The 22,185-nt window shown below is 24.1% G+C and overlaps 2 protein-coding genes across 2 annotated transcripts in view; both read right to left on the bottom strand.

Annotated features, from left to right (window-relative positions):
• The window catches only part of LOC129610367 (peroxidase-like), an 87,475-nt gene that overhangs the window by 43,788 nt on the left and 21,502 nt on the right, over nt 1-22,185 (bottom strand). The window lies entirely within an intron of this gene.
• The window catches only part of LOC129612737 (peroxidase), a 75,675-nt gene continuing 60,804 nt past the window's right edge, over nt 7,315-22,185 (bottom strand). The window contains exon 12 of the mRNA XM_055526498.1: nt 7,315-7,393. Coding sequence (XP_055382473.1) covers nt 7,315-7,393 — 79 coding nt within the window. The remainder of the gene's footprint in view (nt 7,394-22,185) is intronic.

Here is a 22,185-nt window from a genome sequence, read left to right as displayed (position 1 = left end):
GGATTAAAGTATCCATGAATTGTAATCCATGAATACTTTAATCCCAATAATGTAATAAGTAATTTTATCGACAACGGTTACATATTTCTAGTAACGCATAAGAGTGAAACTTATGACACTCTAAACTGTATCCGAAACTTTTGCAATCATTTTCAAATTAATTTTTTTCGAAAAAATTTTTAACGGCATAATTTTGCGTTCCAATTGTATATTAAAAACTGTATTTTCATAAGTATAGCATCTTATATAATACTAAGAAGAATAACTGGAAGAGGAAATTGAATTAGGAAAACAATAAATTTCTAATGAATTAAATCACTTCTAAATATCTACAAATGCATTAATATCTAATTTCAAGAACCACCCCTATTGTAAAAAAAATTATGTCAAAAATTGGTTCAAGATGGTTTGAATTTATTTTTAAATTTGAAAACTTACTTATACATTTAAGTTATTTTGAATTATGCACATATTTACAAAAATATAAATATGTATATGCTGAATTCTGAAATAGATACATGATAGATTATATGATAGATAGATACATACGCTTTAAAACTGAAGTGAATGAAAATTTGTACAATTAAACGTTATTGGCGAATCATAGTGTATTTTTTCAAATTAAAGTTGAGTAAAACCAATGATTTGTAAAGTAGCACGTTTCCTTTTAACAATTGAAAATGCTGCTTTTAAGAACAATCTATTGCCTTATTGAAATTACTTTTTGGTCATAAACCAAAATATTTTAAAGATTGCATACATTTGGGGCGAGGCAAAAAAAAATTGAAAGAGACGTAAATATAATGGAAGGGTTAATTGTGTGAGTTAAAGAAAAATAGTTATATTTTTTGATGTGCCATGCCGTTAACGTTTTTCATTTATAGAAATTTGGAAAAGCGTACAGTTTCGGAAATAAAATGTGCTGAAAAATCATGTAGTACACATTTCGGGAGGTGATAACTTGAGAAGGGATGAAAAAATTTTCTATCGAAATAAACTATTCATTAACATTTGAAAGCTGTTAAAATCTTAGATTCGTACAACTTAGAGTCTAAAAAAAAAGTAAAATTTAGGAGCTTTTTTGTCTTTTTTTTTATTTAATTATGCAGTACCGCGGAAATCAACTTCTATTTTTCGGTGTTTACAAAATTTGATAAGTGTTTATGGTTAGCCACAAAATGGCATTTTTAGGTCTTTTATGGACTCTAACTTTTAGAAGGGGAGATAGGCAAAAATTTTCTACGGAAATAAATTTTTGCTATGAATCGACGAACGGACGAACGGACAGAGGGAAACTAATAAGCATTTTTTTCAGGTTTTTTTTTGGAAAAGTGCTAAAAAGTGAAAATATTTTGACTACTTTGTACTTTTCAAAAAGTTTATCGTGTTTCAAAATTACTAAAATAAACAACAAATTTGTTAGCACACGGATTCCAGTAATGTTCATTTAGTTTTAATGCAAATTCATTATTAATCTTGAAAGATGATAAGATTTAAAGTATTTATTCAGCTGATCATCCAAAGATACTTGAAGCAATTCAATTGGTCGTATTTTGTAACAACAATAAAGAAAATTTTCAAAATAATTTTTATAAAAATTTATTTCCATAAATACTTATTAAATACTTCCATTTTTAAATCACAATTATTATGATCTCACATACATGGTCAGATTGGTAAAGCTCTGACAGGTTCTGACGATATTATACCTTTTTCTGAATGAATAAAACAGATTGAATAAAATTAATTTTAATTTTTTTACAAAAGTGAATTTTTTTATTAAATTTTAAAAAAACAACAACCTAAAACTGATTTTTCGAATGAAGTTTATGAAAAATTGGATTTTTGTTATGAATAAATCATTTTATTTTCAATTTTATTTGAAATTCATTGATTGCGAAAATATTTTATTACACTTACATACATGCATAATTTTAATGTTATTTTTCTTGTATATTCTTATATGTATAATAAAAATGTTTCCATGACTCAATTAGAGGCTTTAATTAGAGTATATATATATATATATATATATATATTGAACAATAGAATATTCAATAATTAAAATTCTAAGATATTCAGAATTAATGAACCATGTTGCCTTAATAATTAAGAATTTTGTTATATTATGTAATTGCATTTTTAATTTGCATATAATATAAAAGACCACTTTAAAGTAAATGTATAAAATCGAATTGTCCACATATTTATGTTGTAAGGGTCAAGGAACTTTAATTTGCAATTTAACGAACGTTGAAGTTATAATTTGTATGTATATTTCTAAGTCATTTTATAATGATGTGTATTATTTTGTTTATTTGAGTTAATATCTTGATTTACATTATTCATTATTACACGGCCCAAAGTCCACATCTGTCGTCTATCTCGTCAGTTGGTTACTGTTTCATAAAATAAATCTGTTGCTGTTTATAATGTCCTTACATTTTTTTACACGTTCGTCAATTTTATTTAGTGAGTTAAGGTTAAAATCGCCAGTCATTGAAGATTTGGTGTCATTCATCAAACCGAAATATTTTTCCAACATATTAAAAAAATGATTAAGTTCTTCGAGCTGTTGCATTGCGGTGACCTGTATACTACTGTTTTTTTAACAAAAACTAAATGATATTCAATTAAAAATGAAGCATTTTAAGAAAAGAATACTTTCATTAATGTCTTTAACACAACTTTATTTACAATGAACATTTCAACTTTTTGCTCTTATGTAATAAAAACAGAATTTGTCACCTTGATAAAAAAAATGTATAGAATTAAATTTGTAATTTTGTTTTTCTTAATACTCTAATTATGATTGGTTATTGTTGCATTTTATATAAAAAGAATCAAAATAATTAATGTGTAAGCACTAAAATAAATACAGATCAAGGTGACAACTTTTGTCTTATTCTGTAACATAATTATTATTATTTAAAGGGGGTATTAAGAAAATAAAGAAACTATTATACATGTATGAAAAAAAAATATAAATTTCGAACGTGATCAATTAATTTCAATATGGTTTTTATTTTCTTTGATTGTACAAGTGAGAAATACAATACTTTCCACTAAGTACACCCGATATATTAATATATTCCTCAAGAAATCAAGTTAACAAATAAATACATATATAAAATTTGTAATTATATATTTATGGTGTAGGCCTAATGAGCACAAACAAATAAAGAGATTGCTCTTTTTGAGTTATCAAAATGTAATTATAATAAGATTAAATTATGACATGACCCTGTTTTAATTTGGAAAATTGTAATACCATAAGTAAATGCGTGCAATATATGTACGTTATTCAAGGCGTTATCATTTTTATGAAATCAATTAAAATGAAAATGTTTTACACAACAATATGCGTAAAAAATATAAAGAATAACGTTTTTGAACAAATTTCAAAAGAAAGTTCACTATACATAATGTTATAGGTGGCTGCTATTGTAGATATTTTATATTATGGTCCAAAATATCTTTATTATCTTGTCACGAATTTTTCATTGGATTTTGAAATCAAATAAACTAGCAGATTTTTTTCAATGATACAAATTGAAAAATTGCAAAAGTATGGGTTATTTTTTAAAAAGTTCATAATATACATTGATGGACAACATTAAATAATTATAATTACAAAAAAATTAATTAAAATAATAAAAAATTTTTCCAGTTAAAATCAGTGATTTTTAAATTTTCTTATCAAATAATTAATGCTAAAGATACATCATTTTCTTTCTAATATATGAGAAGTAGCTGTGACCTGCGTTGTACGGGTCCGGAATAAACATTAAATGGCCTCTATATAGAAATTATTCTGTAAATTTTCTATATACAATTTTCCCCATATTTTTTCAATAAAACACATTGCTCATAAAACAATTTGATTCTTTTAGGTTGACGTCTTTGGGCGTCATATAGGATTGATTTCCCGAAATTTAATAAACAAAAGTATCGCAACATAACAAAAGTAAGTATTACTTGAATTTCGCTTAATATTTAACATATTTGAAGGATTTGGTGAGCTGAGTTTGGTCTCAAAGCTATGGTTCCTATATGAAATTGTGCCATGAACTTTTCCAGGTTTTTTTAAGCATCTTAAGTTAAAGTATATATAAAATGATTTTTAACTAATTTATGAGTGGAATACTGATCGCAATCTTGCCGACGACTTTTTTAAGTATGTATAGAAAAAGTTAAGAGTATTATTTCCCCGAAATATTGTATTAGCTCAAAAGGAACGTACACTATGATATCTTCTATACCTTCCATCTTTAGGTGAAATGATTTGTTGTTTATTATCATTAAAATTAGCTATAAATCGCTTGAATCGAATTAAAATTCTATACGGTCTGAATATTTAAACCGTATTGTTTCAATTTGAAAATTTAATAAGATTTACAAAAGACTCTCAAGATACAATTTTTATTTTTAACATACACATGTTTAAAATAAAAATTATGTTTTGTATAACAGTTATACATTCATATTATAAGGCAAAACAAATGCCTTAATCTTATGTAACTAAATTAAGTTAGAAATGTTATTAAAATATCCGCAATCTTATATAATTTTTTGGAAAATGTCATTAACAATGAAATGTAAATATCTTAAAATTTATTTATGTGTGTGAAAAATACATTCTATGGACTATAAATAATAATAATTGAATCTATATATTTTGTAGATAATTTATATGTGTATGTAAGCATAATTAAATAATAATGACAAAAATGTAAAACAAAAATCCAGAAATATGTTGATTTTACGCGTTTTCTCTTAAATATTCCTAAATTCGTACATCTATATAAAAATTACCCTATCATAAATCAACTTCATACTTACAAATTATCTTAAAATCACTTCACACATAATTATCTACTTGTTTCTTATAAATATTTATGTTTATACGAAAGGTGCAGTCTAATAAATTTAAAACAAATAAAAAAATATTTGAAATTTTATAAGAGATTTGTAATTATAAAAGTTTAACAAGATGTTCGCATGAATCGTGACAGACAAGAGACAAAGAAAAAAAGAAGGTTTAATAAAAATGTATATATAGAAAAATTATTAATGATCCCTCAAACCGCATTCATCGTTAGTTCCGCATTAAAGCATTTCGAAATAATAGATGAAAATTTTCTTTTTTTTTGTAAAAGGAAAAATGAAATGCATCAAATATTAACTTTTCTTTTTAAACGGAAAAACTCATTAATTTTGAAATTTTATTCTTCTTTGTTAATTTTTAAATTGTTTTTCTTTTCTCTCAATATTTATTCGGTATATAAATTTATATGTTTTGAGTATTTTATAGAGTATTCAATAGGTGTTAAATAAATCTTGTGAAACATTTTGTCATTCCATAATTTAATGAGGTAAAATAGTTCATAATAACAACAATATAACAATATTCATTCAGGTATAATACAAATGAGAATACTTTTTCTCCTCTTCATATTCACGAATGCAATGTTAAACAAAAAAATGTATAAAATTCTGTTAATTACACCCTCTGTTAACTCTACAATATTGTTGGAACATCATACATAATGATAATGTGGAATTTGCAGCATAATTGAATTTTTTATTTTCATATATGTATGTATGTATGTATATCCTTAAATGAATATTGCTGTTGTTGAAAAGAAAATTTATATCAATTTTCCTATATTTGATAATCAACTAAACAAGGAAAATAACTTAACGAGTGTGAAAATATTTCAAATTACAATTTTTTCTATTATTTTCTATTTTTAACAATTCTATTTCATAATTTTTTGTAAATTTTATTATTATAACAATTGAAATAATTCGATTTTCTATATAATATGTACGTTAAGATTTGTGTTTAATTTATGTATGTAATTTAATTCAATATTATGCAATATTATAAAAAATTCGCATGTATGTATGTAAATAAGATGTGGTTTATGGTAATCATTAGATTATCATTGGTATGCATGTTTTTTTTGTTTTTTCAATCGACCAATGGTCATCGATCATAATAAATTTGAACAGTATTGAGAAAATGAGTATCTATATACTTATGTCATAGTTGTATGTATGTATGTATTTATGTCTCACGCATATTATGTGTGTACACTCAGTTTTAAAGGAGTAGCAAAAATTATTTGGTTGAATATAGTTTCAAATTGCTTATTAAATTTTATTTAATTGGATTATTATTTTTTTAGTTTTAAGTAACAGATAAATATATATATATATACATATATTTATATATACATCAGATCTTTTGTGATTTGCAATTCACTTATATGGACACTACTTCTAAGCCCCTGAGCAATCTACGTCTGCTGGAAGTCGCAGGATATTTGAAAGGTCTTAAACCCGTCCAGAGGTACCCCAGCCTTAATTGGGATACGATCTTCAACTTGCGCAGTTGATGCTCGGCCTCCTCATTCCAAGCAGAGATGACATAGTGAACTTTCCATCTTGCTCATTCTTTTTGGGTGGACCGAGGAGGGGCAATGTTCAGTGAGTATTTCAGCAACCAGCCTCAAGTCTGGAAGACTCAATGAGATCAGTCCACTCCTCCGCTCCCTGAAGGGCTTAACGTCCATGGAACGAATTTGAATTGCCAAAATCATATGTAATAATCAAATTCATTAATCGAGATTTTTTTTTTAATTTTTCATTATCGGAATTGAAAGTTTTGTCGAATATCTACATAAACATAATATACTTGGGCGATACTTTGTTGAAGTTAACGTAGTTTTTACAATATGGAAGTCAACAATCGTATGCGAAATGAATATTTTGTATAACTATTTTTGACTACATTTTTTCACTGTAGCAAAATAACTCTTCGCTCTTAGATAGCGAGTTCTAAAAATCTAAATCTTTAACAGTTTGTGAATAATTTTTTTTATATAAATATCTTTTTCAAGTTCGTTCTTTAATGTGAATTATTCAAATTTAATAGTTCATTTATATCTATGCCACTTTGTTATTTCAAGTCAAACTTTACCTTCACTTTAAATGATTACGTCAAAAAAGGAACGTTTACGTTAAATTAAATTCTGTTTCATTGTTAAATATCGTATAATATGTAAAAAATGTAATTATGAAATAAAAATCAATAACAAAATCTATAATAACATAATATTGAAATTAAAATTTTAAATACTTAATAAATTATATTCATACATTAAAATCAAATAATAATTATTATGAATATTAGGTGTGTATTTTAACTATTTTATAGGGTTTTCTAATTTCAATAAAACGGTATACTGGTAGTAGCCTAATAAAATTGATTACATTGATAAATAATATGGCCATTGATTAAATTATTCAACCAGTTTGTGATTTTTCGCTTGAAGGAACATTTGAATTTTTATTTTGGTTTTTGTTTTCTTGTTGTGCTAGAGCTCTAAAAATATAAAAAGAAAAAGTGTAAAATTTTTTTGTTTCTTATTTTTTAACATTATTTTTTTCTAATAAATAATTTATTAACCGTATAATACAATAACGTAATAAAGAAATTTAGTTAATTTTTTATTTTTTTTTTTTGAGTTTAGTTGAGTTTTAACTAGTTCCTGATTTATTTTTGTTATTACGCCCAATATAACGCAAAATTTTATTTGAATTTTTATTTTATTAATTATTATTATCCACTAGCTATTATATATTATGCATAAAGAATAAAATATGGTGAATTTAATTATTTTAAATTTTATAAATATTTTGAATAGATACTGTCTTACAAATATGTTATTCAATATTACCTTTAGTATATTTTTGTACTATGGAAAACGTTTGTTTCAAAAACTGGAAAATTTTTATATAAAGCATATAGGTATTAAAAATGCGAACTCATTTTCTTGTAAAAAATGGATAATAATGCCATAATAACATAAATCTGATGAGATCAGCACATGATCGATCGCATTATGTATTTTGTGAATAATATAAATTCAAAAATTTGATTACAATTAAGCGAATGTGTTGCAGAAGATTATAAAAAAGCCCTTTAGACATTTATTTCAAATTTCCAGTAAACTATATTAAACTTCAATTTAAAATGTTTCCGAAAACGTTAATTTAGTTCATGAGACTTTCTGTAAAGTGTTTTTTTTGAAAAGATGGGCTAGTTTCGTTGGTAAACAGATTTAAATTATCAAATTGCAAGAAATTATGTTGATTATTTCTTTAGATTATGTTCGAAAATTTAAATATGGTCAATATAATAAAAGTCAAGTTGTTAAAACCTGATTTCTCAATTTGCAGTTAATTGATCTCTTTATCACATCTTCAAAATAAATTCAGACAACAATTTCTTTTAAAATTGAATAATTAAATGAAATTGCAGTACCAAAATCGAGATACAATGATGATACACAGATTTTTTGGAAAATAATTGTTTTTCTATCTAGCATGCCTTCTTATTGAATATTCGACTTATTTACTCGAAAATTTAGTACCATTCCAATACTTTATTTACTGTATGTAATACTGACAGTAACAACAATAATAAGTTATAATTTTATAAAACGTTAAAAAATTATTTTTTTACTGTTTTTTTTTGCAAAATACCAGCCAATTATAGCATCATGCTTTAAATCATTTTTCATTCAACAACTTTTTTTCAAAAAAAGAGCAAAAGGTTACGGTCAATGGCATGTTTATTTTTAGGCGATTCTCTATATACACTCTTTCAGATCCCTCTGTATACACTTCTTTTTTTATTTTAAGATTAAGTAATCTAGTGTTGTAACAATTGAACAATGGCATTGTTGGCATATTATGACAAAATATTTTTGTTAGCATAATATTAATTTAATTTTTATTGCATAACATCTTTGACTATTGTTGTATTTTTCTCATTGTGTATATAGAATGAAAAGCAGTAATAGCGTTTATTAAAAAATTTATTCAATAGAATTCAAATTGTTTAACAAATAATTCTTAAAAGTGAGTAAATGAGGAATGAAAATATTAAAAGTGAAAACTAATTTTTATTTGTCACTAATTAGTTTTTTTTTGATAATTTTCCTGTCCCATTTTATAAAATTTTTTTATTATGGATAACCAAATAATTAATTGAACTTCCCGTTTTATTAAAACAAAAGCTTCCTCATTGCGGTTAAAATTTTATTTTGAGCGTTTTCATGTAAATTGGTTCATTGAATTTACTCATCTTTTTATTTAAACCATTTACGTCATGTTAGAATTTTAGATTGAGTTTTCCTGTTCAATTGATAAGGTAAAGCATAAATTACTTTATAAGATGCAACAATTTTTCTGATTTTCATTTACTTATAATTGCACTAATAATGATGTTTTCAGTGATTCCGGAAGGAAAATTGATATATATGTATGTGTGTAAATAAAAGCATAAAAATTTTACACTTTCAATATCAAATCATAATAACAGATGGACATATTTTGAGGCAAAATGACTCACAGAACTGTTTTTACTACATTTTCAATAAAATTTAAAAAAAAAAATGTGCTTATTACCTTTACTCTGTCTATCCGTTTCTTACTTCTTTATTCGTTGAGGCGTCTGTTTAATGAATCTAAAATTAAATGCAAATGTATCTGTACGAGAAACTTATTCTTCTGAAAAGAATTTTTATCAAGCACCCATCAATCTGACCGTTGCAAAAGTTATGCCCTCTCAGAGCTAAAAATATTCCTGGTTTTGGACAATTTCTAATTAAATCAAATGCAAAAATATTTTTTAAATTTCCAAAACAAAATACATTTGTTTAGCGTTTTCCAATGCGAAACAGTATGGACTATAGTAATATATAGGCCACTTCGAAACGAAATAGCCGTAAAAATTAGACGTTATATAAAAGCCATTATTTTTCTTTTAGACGTTAAGTTGTGGACATCTAAGATTTTAAGTTAGTTAGTTTATTCCACTTCCCCACAAGTGGATGACCTCTTGAATTTTCATTTCATATATACTTTCTATATCGAAACTGTATTTTTTCTCAAATCTCTGTAAAAGTTAAAAAGCAACTGTATATGTCTCGTAATATAATAATTTTTCTTTATATTTTGATAAGTTAAGAAAAATGTGATTATTTTTCTTGTCGTATTTTCTTGTATGTAATTAATTTTGTGAACGATTCGTTTAATTCTAATTCTTATCCTAATAATATGCAATTATTATTAATTCCATAATGTAATTTTCGTGTATTATTCGTAATAATAATTTAATTAAAAGAAAACTGTTAAGAAAAGCGAAATGTAATAAAATCAAGAGAAATGTAATACTTTATAAACCTTTGTTTTGGTCCGAAATTAATTGTACATTTACTAAGTGTAAATAATAACTTGTTTCTTTTCTTATTTCATTTATTTAGAGGTTATTCAGTTTATTTTCAAACCGTAAAACCACAAAAAGCAAAAAAAAGATTTTCAACTCCAATTAAATCAAAATAACATTTATTATCAAGACAATAGCTACTGTTATTATATACACTTTTATTTATAAATATACTGTCTTAATAACGAATTGCTATAAATCGTGATAAATTATGCACATCAAATACAGAAATTAAAAAACAAAGAAAAAAAACAAATAAACAAACAAGCAAACAAACAAGTCCTATTCCTCAAAAACTCTTTTTAATAGCAATAGTGAAGTATGATAGATTTAAAGTTGCATCTGTAAAGATTTTATTTAATTCATTAAACATTTAAAATGTCTTTTGCTCATTTTGATTTTGAATTTATTTTTTAAACCAGTTGAGTTGAAAACTCTTTTTATTTTTTTTTCCTTTTATTTATCTTAAAATTTTTCCTTTATCCACATTTTAACATAGTGTATAAGAGTTTGGAAAAATTCATGATTTTTTTTTAAGATTAAAATATAATTATAATAAATTTAATAATTATATACGATATTAAATTTTATCTGTTATACATAAGTATAGCATATTATAACAGATGTGACATTCGAGAAATGTATAGCAGAAAAAAAGAGAGAGATATAGAGACAAAAATATCAGATATTGTGTGCGTTTCAATTATAAATCACCTTGAATTCTTTAACTTGAAACAAGGTGATTGAAAACGGATGAACTCTGTCTGTCATTGGACTTAATTATATTATGAAATTGAAAAACCGGACTCTATGTAGTGTATATAACTTTCAATTTTAAACTTGAAATCCATTTTCAATTCTTTTACATAATGTAGTTTCCTTCTGCGCACACACATTTTACGTGCGTTTTGTATTTACTTATGCACATTTAATGTATGTAACATTTTTCTTTTACCTTTTTAGATTGTGTTTTTTAGGATATACAGGTAAAATATTTTTTATATAAATTTAATGTTGAAAAAAATAAAAGGCTCTTAGAGATAACGGGGCAAAAAAATGGTAAAAATTAAAATGTGAAGACAGGCGAGGCCAGATTAGTTTAGTGGCATTAAAATTTTTTTTTTTCAAATTACACACTTATTTGCATATATACACACGTACGATGGTATGATGTAATTTAAATGTGGTGTAATATCGATTAAGGAACCTAATGTATATTTTTCGTTTTATTTTTGTTCGTTTTTTCTTATTCTCGTCTTATTTTTATGCTCCAATTAATTTACAAACATTTGGTTTTTGTTTTTTTTTGGTGAAATGAATCTACTTAAGAAAAACTCGTTGTACAAACAAAAAAAAATTTTTTTTTCTTTTTTAATTTTGATATTGTGCTGTAATTTCAGTGTAATGTACACTATTAATAATTATATGTATGAAGGAATGAAAAATTAGCGTTTATTAAGCGATCTACTAGGATTATTTACACGTTTTCTGTTATAATTAGTTCAATTTATTTTAATAGTTTATAAAAATGGTGTATTGTGTTATATTTTCTTGCTTTGTTAAAATTTAAAAAAAAAAATTGAGTGCGTTTATTTTAAATATTTTTGATATTATAATTAAAATAATTATAGCCGGCATTTTTTTGTGTATTTTTGATTATTTGATTTTAATGTGGTAATTTTTGTATATAAAAATATTTTTGCAGTGTTAACTTTTAAAACGAATGCGTCATAACTTTCTTCTTATGTTTTAGTTACGTAACTAATTTTAAAAATGCGTTTACTTTTACTTATATTATTTCAGCATGATTTATTTTTTTTTCCTATTTCAAAATTTGAGAATTTAATTCGAACATTTTTTAAATTTAAAATTTTATCGTTAGGCTTAAGTATTTTGGTTTGGTTTGTTATGCCCTCTTAACTTTATGATATTTTATTTATTTCTTTCCTATACATTTTGCATTGGAAGATATTAGATTTTACGCAATATTAATATTTTTTGTTGAACTATAACGCAAATTATATTTTATATTCAAAAGTAAATATGGAAAATGGAATCATTGTGGCATAAGTGGTATAAAGGTAGAATTTATTCACCGTCATTATGTCATCATTACTGTATTATATTGTCATTATGAAGTTGATTTTATTTTTGCTAAATCCTTTTTACTTTTGCTGTCACACAGCACTGTTATTTTATTTAGAAATTTATCAGTAAAATACATGTATATTACAAGGATTTTCTAAAATTTATAATCTTTTTTTTCAGGAAACTTTAAATAGATAACAAAGAATTCGGTTAATCGAATTTTATAACAAAAATTTAATATAAATATATGCACTAAGAGTCTAAGTTTGGTTCGTTGGGATATTATAAAAATTCATAACTTGATTATTTATTAATTATATTTTAAAAAATGGTCACGTATTAAATTTGACGCAAGACTTATTTAGTTTAATAAAAGTTTACTTCATTTCTGTTTTTTACTTACAATATAACTTGCAGCACTAACAATTAAACAATTTAAATACTTTGGATCAAATGCCAAAGTTGATAGCGTTATGGGGCTATTTACTTACTATATATAGAATTTTTATTTTGTTGGCACACTTTTTCATAAAATTGCATTGATTTTTTTTTTCCAATAATTTTAATAATAAATTAATTTTGTAAAGACTGCCGTCATCAAAGTACACTCGCAACTGTTCACAAATTATAAAGTCAATTTTATACGATTTTAATTATAAAGAACTTTAAAATTCAATATTGCAAAAATCGAATATTAATGATTTTATAATTATTTTTTTATTCTAAAATATTTAATAGTCAATTTTGAGATTAATTTAATGCATTTAATATTTATTTACTTTTAATTTTTATAAATCAAATTTTTATGTTATGTTTTTTTTTTTAATTTTTTTCTTGTATAAGATTTATGTTGCAAAATAAAATAATCAAATATTTAGAGTAATTAATAAAAACTCATTGATTGAAATTTATTATTTAAGTATTGTAAAAAACTTTTATTCTTCAAATATATAAGAATTATATGGAATGATATTTAACTTTTAAATTAAAACAACTGCTTCAAATTTTATTCCAAAAACAAGTTATAAAATAAAAGTAAGATTGGAAACCACTTCACTTTACTTTAGTCTACAAGCTCGAAAGTTATTTTAAATTTTGAAATCGAAACTTAATGCAAAAATGTATTCTTAGTAAAAAGTAGTTCTTTGTAAAGTTTTAAAACTTTTGTGTTCATTCCCATTAAGTCCGCTTATGTGCCGACTTTAGGTCAATTTATTTCTCATACGTTTTTATATTTAGAACTATTCAAGTCAAATAGCATATTAAACTTCATTTTTCATTGATATATTAACAAAATTTAATTGCGGGTCGATTCAATGGGGTTAAAACTGATTTAAAAATATTTGTGTATTACAAAAATTATGTTTTGCTTGCGATTTTGTACTCGATCAGATAAATCTACTCATAAAATCTTGTAATCCCATTTGTATTGTAAAAATTTTTGCAAAAAATAAATATATATTGTATTTAAAAAATTATAATTATAGTTATGCATTTTGTATATAAATATTAAGCAAGAAAATTAATGATTTAATAAAAATATTATTAAAGAGTTTCGAAACAAATTTTTATAGAAATCCACAATTCAAACCAAATGAAATAAAAATTAATTTTTAATTTTCACTTTTGTTTATTGTGCGATAAAAAATTTTTCTTAAAAATTTTTATTTTTTTTGTTGATAAAAACAAAATAAATAAATTAATTAAGGAATTTAAATCAATTAATAGTAAAGTTTTGTAAGTGATTTTAACACCATAACAAGATTTCAATTTAAAAAGAATTAGAAAAATTGAGGCAGTAACGTTAACGTTTTCTTCACTTCGTTTTGTAAAATTAATTTAATTTTTTCCTGTAACTAACTTTTATTATTTTATTTCTTTTTATTTGTACATTTCAATTGAATTCAATTTTTTTATCACGGTTTGAATTACGATTTTTTTTCTTCTATGGTTGAATCTTTGCACAATAATTGAACTTTCATTTCATGTTGATTTTATTCGACTATCACCGTGTAATTTAATGTTATAATGAGGCCTGATTAGATGCTTGATATTTCCAAATTGAAAATATTTTGCCATCTACTTAACATTGTTAAACACTCAGAAGAAATTGATAACATCATGGTATATCACAAATTAAGAAATTATTTTCAATTGATTTGTTTAACTTTTGTTATTTTCGATTAATTTCAAAATTGTTACGTGAGTATTAAAAGCTGAGACAAGAGAGATAGTATTTAATTGTATAGATAAATTGTTTAATTTTTGAGTAAATTTTTTGAATATGTTGTAGATATACTGGGATTTACTGTATAAAGTATCACAAAGGCCCTGTGAATGCGTATTTTTTCAATGCCAAAATGCTTTTTACCAACATAAATTTAATTTTTTCTTGTATAAATATCTAAATCCGGCGAACTGTATCAGATACGACAAAGCATCAAAATATCAAAAAGTGGTGTTTGATTCAGGAAATTCATATGCACCATACATACAGTCACTCATTCAACAGAATACGATGAATAAGAATTAGCTGAATGAAGTGCTTCAAATATGAGAATCTGTTTTTTAACAACATAAAAAACTTTTAAATGTATACTTTCAATAATTTCAAAAAAATCAAATTAAATGCAAAATGCATATCCGAAATTTAATTCTTATTTGTAAAAAATATTTTTTTATATTTAATTTAATGTGGGAATGTTATAATATTGCTTATTTTTGGATGTAACTTTTTTAATATTTAAAATAAAAAATGGTCACACCTTTTTTTCTTAAACCCATATTTTAAACTCATATTTTTACAAATGACAAAATACCAACATGGATATGAAAAAACTGATAAATTACAATAAAGTTTGTTATTCCATAATTATTAAAAATATTTATGTATTCTCTATGATATTCACACTGTACCTAATCTTGAATTTAATTAAAAATATTAAAAAATATGAGTTTCCATATTATGGTGTTTTGTAAATATTCAGTTAAATCAATTGATTTTATGGTAATATAATCAAATAATTTATGCTTTTTACAGCAATTTGATATACGAAGGCGTTTTAATTTAGAAACTGCTTTGTAACAAAATTGTTAAAACATTATTTTTCATTAAAAAAACTCACACTTTTTTATGCTCACTTTTTACTATTTACCTTTTATTTTTTATTAATTTTATAATATTTTGATCTACAACCATATGTATGAATACTGATTTCACTTACTTTGTATTATTATAATTCAAATAATGGGAATTTATGATAAAAGAAAGGAAAGCAAATTTTTTTTATGTTAAATTTTTTTTTACAAATTGTCACTTACATAAAGTGAGCTCTACTGACTGAAAAATAAGTAACAGTTTTAAATTAATACTTGATGGTCATATTAAATTTTGTATTGGTGGCTCTCGTCATATCAATCACAAGAAAGATTGGGTATAGCTATAATAAAAGTAAAACCTAAAAATTATCTTAAAGCAATATAAACGAAAACGTTATTTAATTTTTGTCATATTCCTGGTTATCGTAATGTTATCCCAAGGCGACATAATAAAAAATTATTTTGCATAAACTAATCTGTTATACTAAACTTTATTGATACTAACATGTTATTTGATAAAAAATTAGATTTTTTTATATGTTTGAAATTTCTATTATTTATTTTCAATAAACACTATTTTTATATCTTAGTTTTTAGTATTTCGCAATTTTGAGGTATTTCTTCGCTGAGGTATGATCTGTACATATTTGGGATAACATAGTAAGCTTAGGTAGTAATGCTAAACTACTTCATTTATTGTATGGAATGCTATAACTTGCAAATTTGAAAACTAGAAATTTCAAAGTTTTTTCTTAAAAAAACATATTAAAAATTTTCAGTATACCAATTTTATAATTTTAGATACAAAATACCAAATTTTTTAATTTTACTTATAATAATTTTGGTTGAATACAAAAACTTGGTCTATATAAAAAAATCGGAAATTGTAGGATGAAATTAATTGTTAGAAAAAATTTAATTGTCTCATAATAAAAATTAAATGAAATTTTGCAGCAAGTAGAAAAAAAGTAAAATTGCTCTCATAAAATTTAATTATATTTAAATGGCCAATATAAAGATCCTAATAAAACCCAATAAGAATACTTTAAAATAAAACATATCTTATGACTTATTTATTAATTAAACTAATTTAATTTACCACATTTTTTTCTTAAACTTGCTAAAAAAAATGGAAAAGCTGCGAAATATAATTTACTTTTAAGATATTTCAAAATTTTGTATAATTTGTATTTTCCATGGTTTGGAACTAAAATTCCAAGAGCAATGTTGTATTCTATAACAAACTAAATAACAATCTGTAACAAAACAAGATATTTCAAATGTAATATCTCTAAATTTTTCTTAAAACTTTTATACGAGTTATGATTTTTTCGAAAAATAAATTTTACAATTTAAAATTTAATTTATATTTCTAATGAACAGAGTGATTAGTGACTAAATTTTTACAACTTTAATTTCTTAAAATTTATCAAAATATTAGCAAATAGTTAATATCAATGAATATTCTAGAGTATAACAACAAAATTATAGATGAGATGAACATTAAAAATTTTTAATAGCTTAAAAGTGATTGTAAAAATTTTATATTTTCGAAAAATCACTCTCGAACATGAAGAATAAAAAAAAATATACTCTTAGATTTGTATTGAATTTATCACGTATATATTCAAAATTCAAAGGAAATAATTAAGGACACTTATATATGTATACATTAGTATGGAATTTGTATAATAATATATTTTATATGAAAGTTTAATAGAACAGCACAAATTGTTTACAAATTGAAAATTTCGAAATTACTTTACATATAGTAAGAAAATTATGAGTTTCATATATACAAATTACCGTTCATTTAATACAATCATTTTTGCATTTCAGAATTCTTTGAGTGGAGCATAATAATTATAAATTATTGAATTATAAATAAAATACTTAATGTTCATACAATGCAATTCCCCGGCAAAATTAATGTTAAAAAACAAAAAACATAATAAAAAATAATTTAATTTTTACCGATCGCTTTGCACACAATGAGCGAGGTATTGTGAAAATGACAAGTGTTAAATTAATATCGAGTTTTTAACACAAATTTATTTTTCTATGGCAACGTTCATAAACTGGTTTTAAAAAGCTGTCTCTCTACCTCTCTGTCTGTTTATCTCTTAATGTATATGCCACTGTCTGCATGAGTGTATCTTAATTTCGGCTAAATGAATATTTAACCAAAATTTATAAACAAGTTTATTACAGCCATATTACGGATTTATCAACTTTAAGAGTATATTTCATCACATCAAATCGTTTTTACGGGCAAAATTTGCATTTTTCTTCCAAAATTTAGATTAACGAAATAATGAGAAAAAACGGGTTTTCTTGGAATTCCGATATTATTTTGGCAGTTAAAGAACTGAATTAATCAACTAATAAACTTTTTGAAAACATCAGGGCTCGGAAATCGAATTTATATCAGAGGTCAATTTTTGTAAATAATTAACGGAATATTTTGAAAGTTATTATTCACGTTTTGTATAATCAGACTCCTAGAAGTTAATTTTCAATTAAATGCTTCACAATTTTGGAAATTATATTTAGTTGTTGAAGGTTACACGAAATATCTGAAGAATATTTTCATAATCTTGCGCTAAACTAATAAAAACAAATTAATTAGGAGCTTTTAAATCCACATTTTTTTCGGTTATATTCTGACCACAGCATTATTTTTTTATGACAATTATTATTGAAAATAATAATATAGGCAGCGGTGATAATTTGACGTTGATTTTAACTTTTGATAATTTTCAAAATTGTGTTCGTTTATAGATCACCATAAATGGAAACTCTGATTGAGTTGAAAAAAAAAAAATTCAAAATTGAACTTTTGCAAAATGTCATGTAACATGCGTAAAACTTAAAATTAAATTAAATAATGACATACAAAAAAATAATTGTATAACATACATACGTACATATATATACGCAAAATTAAATTTACGTACTTTTAATTTCGAGAATCAAGTTTTTTTCTTTGTCTTAAAGAAATTCGAAAGGTTATTATTGAGAACCGAATAAGCCAATTAAAAAACTTCCGTGAAAAAATTTTGTAGTAATTTTAAATAACTAGAAAAGAAATCATTTACAAGAAATATAATTGATCAAAATTTCAAGTTTTTTATATTCTCACCGCTGCATATAACCGATATGAGTTTATTGTAAATTTACAGTAAGCAAACAGCAAAAGTACGAGTATATATTAATAAAGTCTTTCCCATATTCATTCTTCATATTATGTACCTACATTAGGCATGTTCAAGTTTTGTGTAGGTCTTGTAAACTTCTATATGTACGTGATAGAATAGGAAAACATAGTATCACGTTTAAATTAATTTTTAATCAAGGTAATCCCCGTGATTATAATAACCATAAGACTGTTATACTTTTTATATTCTCAAAATAGATTTTAATATTTGAATGGTTTGGAAAATTCCTTTATTTTATCAACTAATTACTTAATTTAACAAATCGCGGTTTTTTTTAATATAAAAAAAATACCTATAATAATGAAGCACGTTTCTCTTATGGTTTGGGTAGTACAGTCACTCAAATCATATATTCCATATAATCCAATAAATATTTTATGTAAAAAGTCGTGAATTAAAATTAAAACTTTTGTTAATCTATTGATTGATCTTTGCATTCTGCATAAGCAGACTTTTTTTTTTTGTATTTATAGATTATTTTATCTTAAGATACTGGTGGACTTGTAATTTATTTATTATAATGTATTTTATTGAGTTGATATTTTGATAAACTTGAAAATTATTTTGTTGGTTTTCATTACTACTTGGGCTATGTGCATAATATGTAACTATCTTATGGCGAGGCCAGCGGTTGTGAACTTTTGAATTAAAGTATATAAAATTATTTTAGTTTTCAATTAGTAATATTAATAAATTAAATAAAATAATTGCATTATTAATTGAATTAAATTGAAACTAAATATTAGGTGTGGAATTGTTTGAAAAATTTCAAAATTAATTTGTTTAACATTTGATTATTATAAGGTATGGAAAATATGACATTTAAATTAGTTCTTAAAATGCACTTTATTGCTAATTTCAAATAATGTCAAAAACATCTGATGTGGTCAGCACATAACCGACCGCATTGTGTATTATCTAGTTAAGTGAAAGTGTTACGGAATATTATAAAAATGTCTGTTAAATACTTCTTTCCAATTTTTAGGGCGTTAATACGCTTATAGTTAACATACCTAGAAAAATTTTAATTTGGCTCTTAGTAGAGTTTCGCTTTGTGCTACCAGAATTCCCTGAAACGCTCTCCAGTTATTTTCGGTGACAACCAGAACTCAAATATCAAATTTCAAGAAATTCCATAAATTCGTTCCGTAGATATGGTGAAAAATGTAAAATCGGCCCGAAAATCAGTTTTCGAGCCCTGATCTTTCTAAAAAATTTATGTTCATTGTTTTAATATGAGGAATTTAAATATTAAATTTCAATGAAATCGGTTGATTATTTCTCTTTATATACACAAAAATGTATATTTGATAAACGCCCAGTTGCTGATGCCTGATTTCTTCCAAAAGTTAGGAATTTTTGCGGACGGTCAAGCAAAGCTTACATATGAAATTTCAAGTAAATCAATTGAATATTTTCTTCAAAGTGGTCAAAAATGTAAAATAGGCTCGCTAAAAAGTGCAGTTCCCAAGGCCTGATATATCCCAAAAGTTGATCAATCCGTGTCATGGTCGAAATAAACTTGCATATAAAATTTCATTAAAATCGGTTCAGCAAAGTAGAGATACACGCGTGCACACACAGACCGACAGACCGACAGGTTGCTAAAAATAGTTTATTTGCACTTCCCTACTATGGAGAAGTGCATTCCCACCGAAAACTCGATATGCAAAATTTGTTGCCATCACATAACCTACCTATTGTGTACACAATACGGTCGGTAAAAAGCTACAAGTACCAATTTAAAGTAAGTTAATCAGTACAGAAAAGCATATTGAGTTGAAATATCAATATTGCCTGTTTGCATAATTATAGTGATTAATTTTCTTATTATAGCAGTTTAAAAAGGATAAAATTTGAAATCTACAGCTGAACCGGCTAAGAGAAATTAAAAATAGTAAGTAAGTAAGTAAGTAAATAAACTTTATTCATTCTAGTTACAAAAGTAATACAATTATCATCTTAATACTAAATACAAAACTAAATTACAAGCATATAAAGTTTGAAAATGTCTTAGTCCCTCACAGACTCACAGAAGTTTATAATTTTTCCAAATTCAGCATCAAGCGCATATTTTCTAAATTATAATTAAATATGTATAAATGAATTTTTCGAGTTAATTTCAAATTATTTTTTGAGTTATTAAAAGTTTTATGAGTTTGGGACTTGTAAAATAATTTTACTAACAGAATTTTCCTTTTCTCGCCTCAACTGTATAACTTAAGGCGTTTTGATTCAAGTAAGAAATTATATTTGCTGAGTTTTATTTTGCTCTTTTAAAAATTACAAATTATGTTATATCTCCAATAATGTTATGTTATATCTCCAAATTCACCTCTTACATATCCCCTAACTAGGAACTTTTTTACACCAACTTTTATCTCGTTAATAATTTTTTTTTTTTTACATGACGTATTAGTATGCTACATATTCCCTAAAATTTTACAAAGAATAAAGAAAACTGCATTTCTATGCGATAAAATTGAAATTGCTACAAATATCAGATTATTAAAATTTTGGGCAACATGCTTTGGACTAACATTTGAAGAATAATGAAATATAATTACTAAGTAGAGAAAAATATTCTGCACTTGCAAAAAGTTATAGAATTTATAGGTAAAATCTGGTTCAACTATCTTTTCTTGTTCCTAGTTGCGCAAGTATGTGAGCAAAGTATGTGTTCAAACTATTTAAGATCATTTAATTAAATGTTTTGCATTTGCGATAACAATATTGGCTGTAAATGGGGAAATTACAATTGGCTTTCATTGTGCGTATGCAATAATAATTTTAACGATAAACAAATTTCAAATTCTTTCTTACGTTCTAATCATAATCGAAATAATTTTAAAAATAGAAAAGCAAAATATTTTTGTTTCAGTAATTATTTATGCATTGTTGCCATTTCAAATAATTTTCCTATATAGCCATTGGAAAATAATTTTTGTTTTAACATGTGTCTATTACCTTTTCAACCTTGTAGTAGTATGATGAAAACATTGAAAATATTTAGAATTGAACAAGTAAACAAATTTTATGAAAATGTATTAAATCAAGCCCATGGTTTGCAAAATAGCACATTTTCCTTTTATAATTTAAATCTAAATAATGTATTCATATAATTTTTGATGTAAGAAATGAAAGCTATAACTTTTGAAATAATTCTTTCATTATATATCATATAATTTTGCATAAATTTAGGGGAAATTTTAAAGTGATAAATTTCCCAAAAATTTATAGTACTATAATACTTTCATTTTATAGCTAATTTTATTACATATACTCAAGGCATAAGGATTAGACTATATTTTTGAGTACGACGACGATTACTGTTACATTTTTGCTTTTACGCCAGTTCAACACAGTTTATAGTTTGAGGGATAATTAGTCTCAATAATATAATAATTGAACGGTGTAGAAGTTTTATAAATAGATGGACAGACTGGAACTAAAAATTTTGTTAATAATTTTTGGGAT

Source organism: Condylostylus longicornis, unplaced genomic scaffold (assembly GCF_029603195.1).
Source record: "Condylostylus longicornis isolate FDR11 unplaced genomic scaffold, ASM2960319v2 ptg000004l, whole genome shotgun sequence".
NCBI lineage: Eukaryota > Metazoa > Arthropoda > Insecta > Diptera > Dolichopodidae > Condylostylus > Condylostylus longicornis.
The sequence above is the reverse complement of the archived record's forward strand: the minus strand, read 5'-3'. Positions and strand labels throughout refer to the sequence as shown.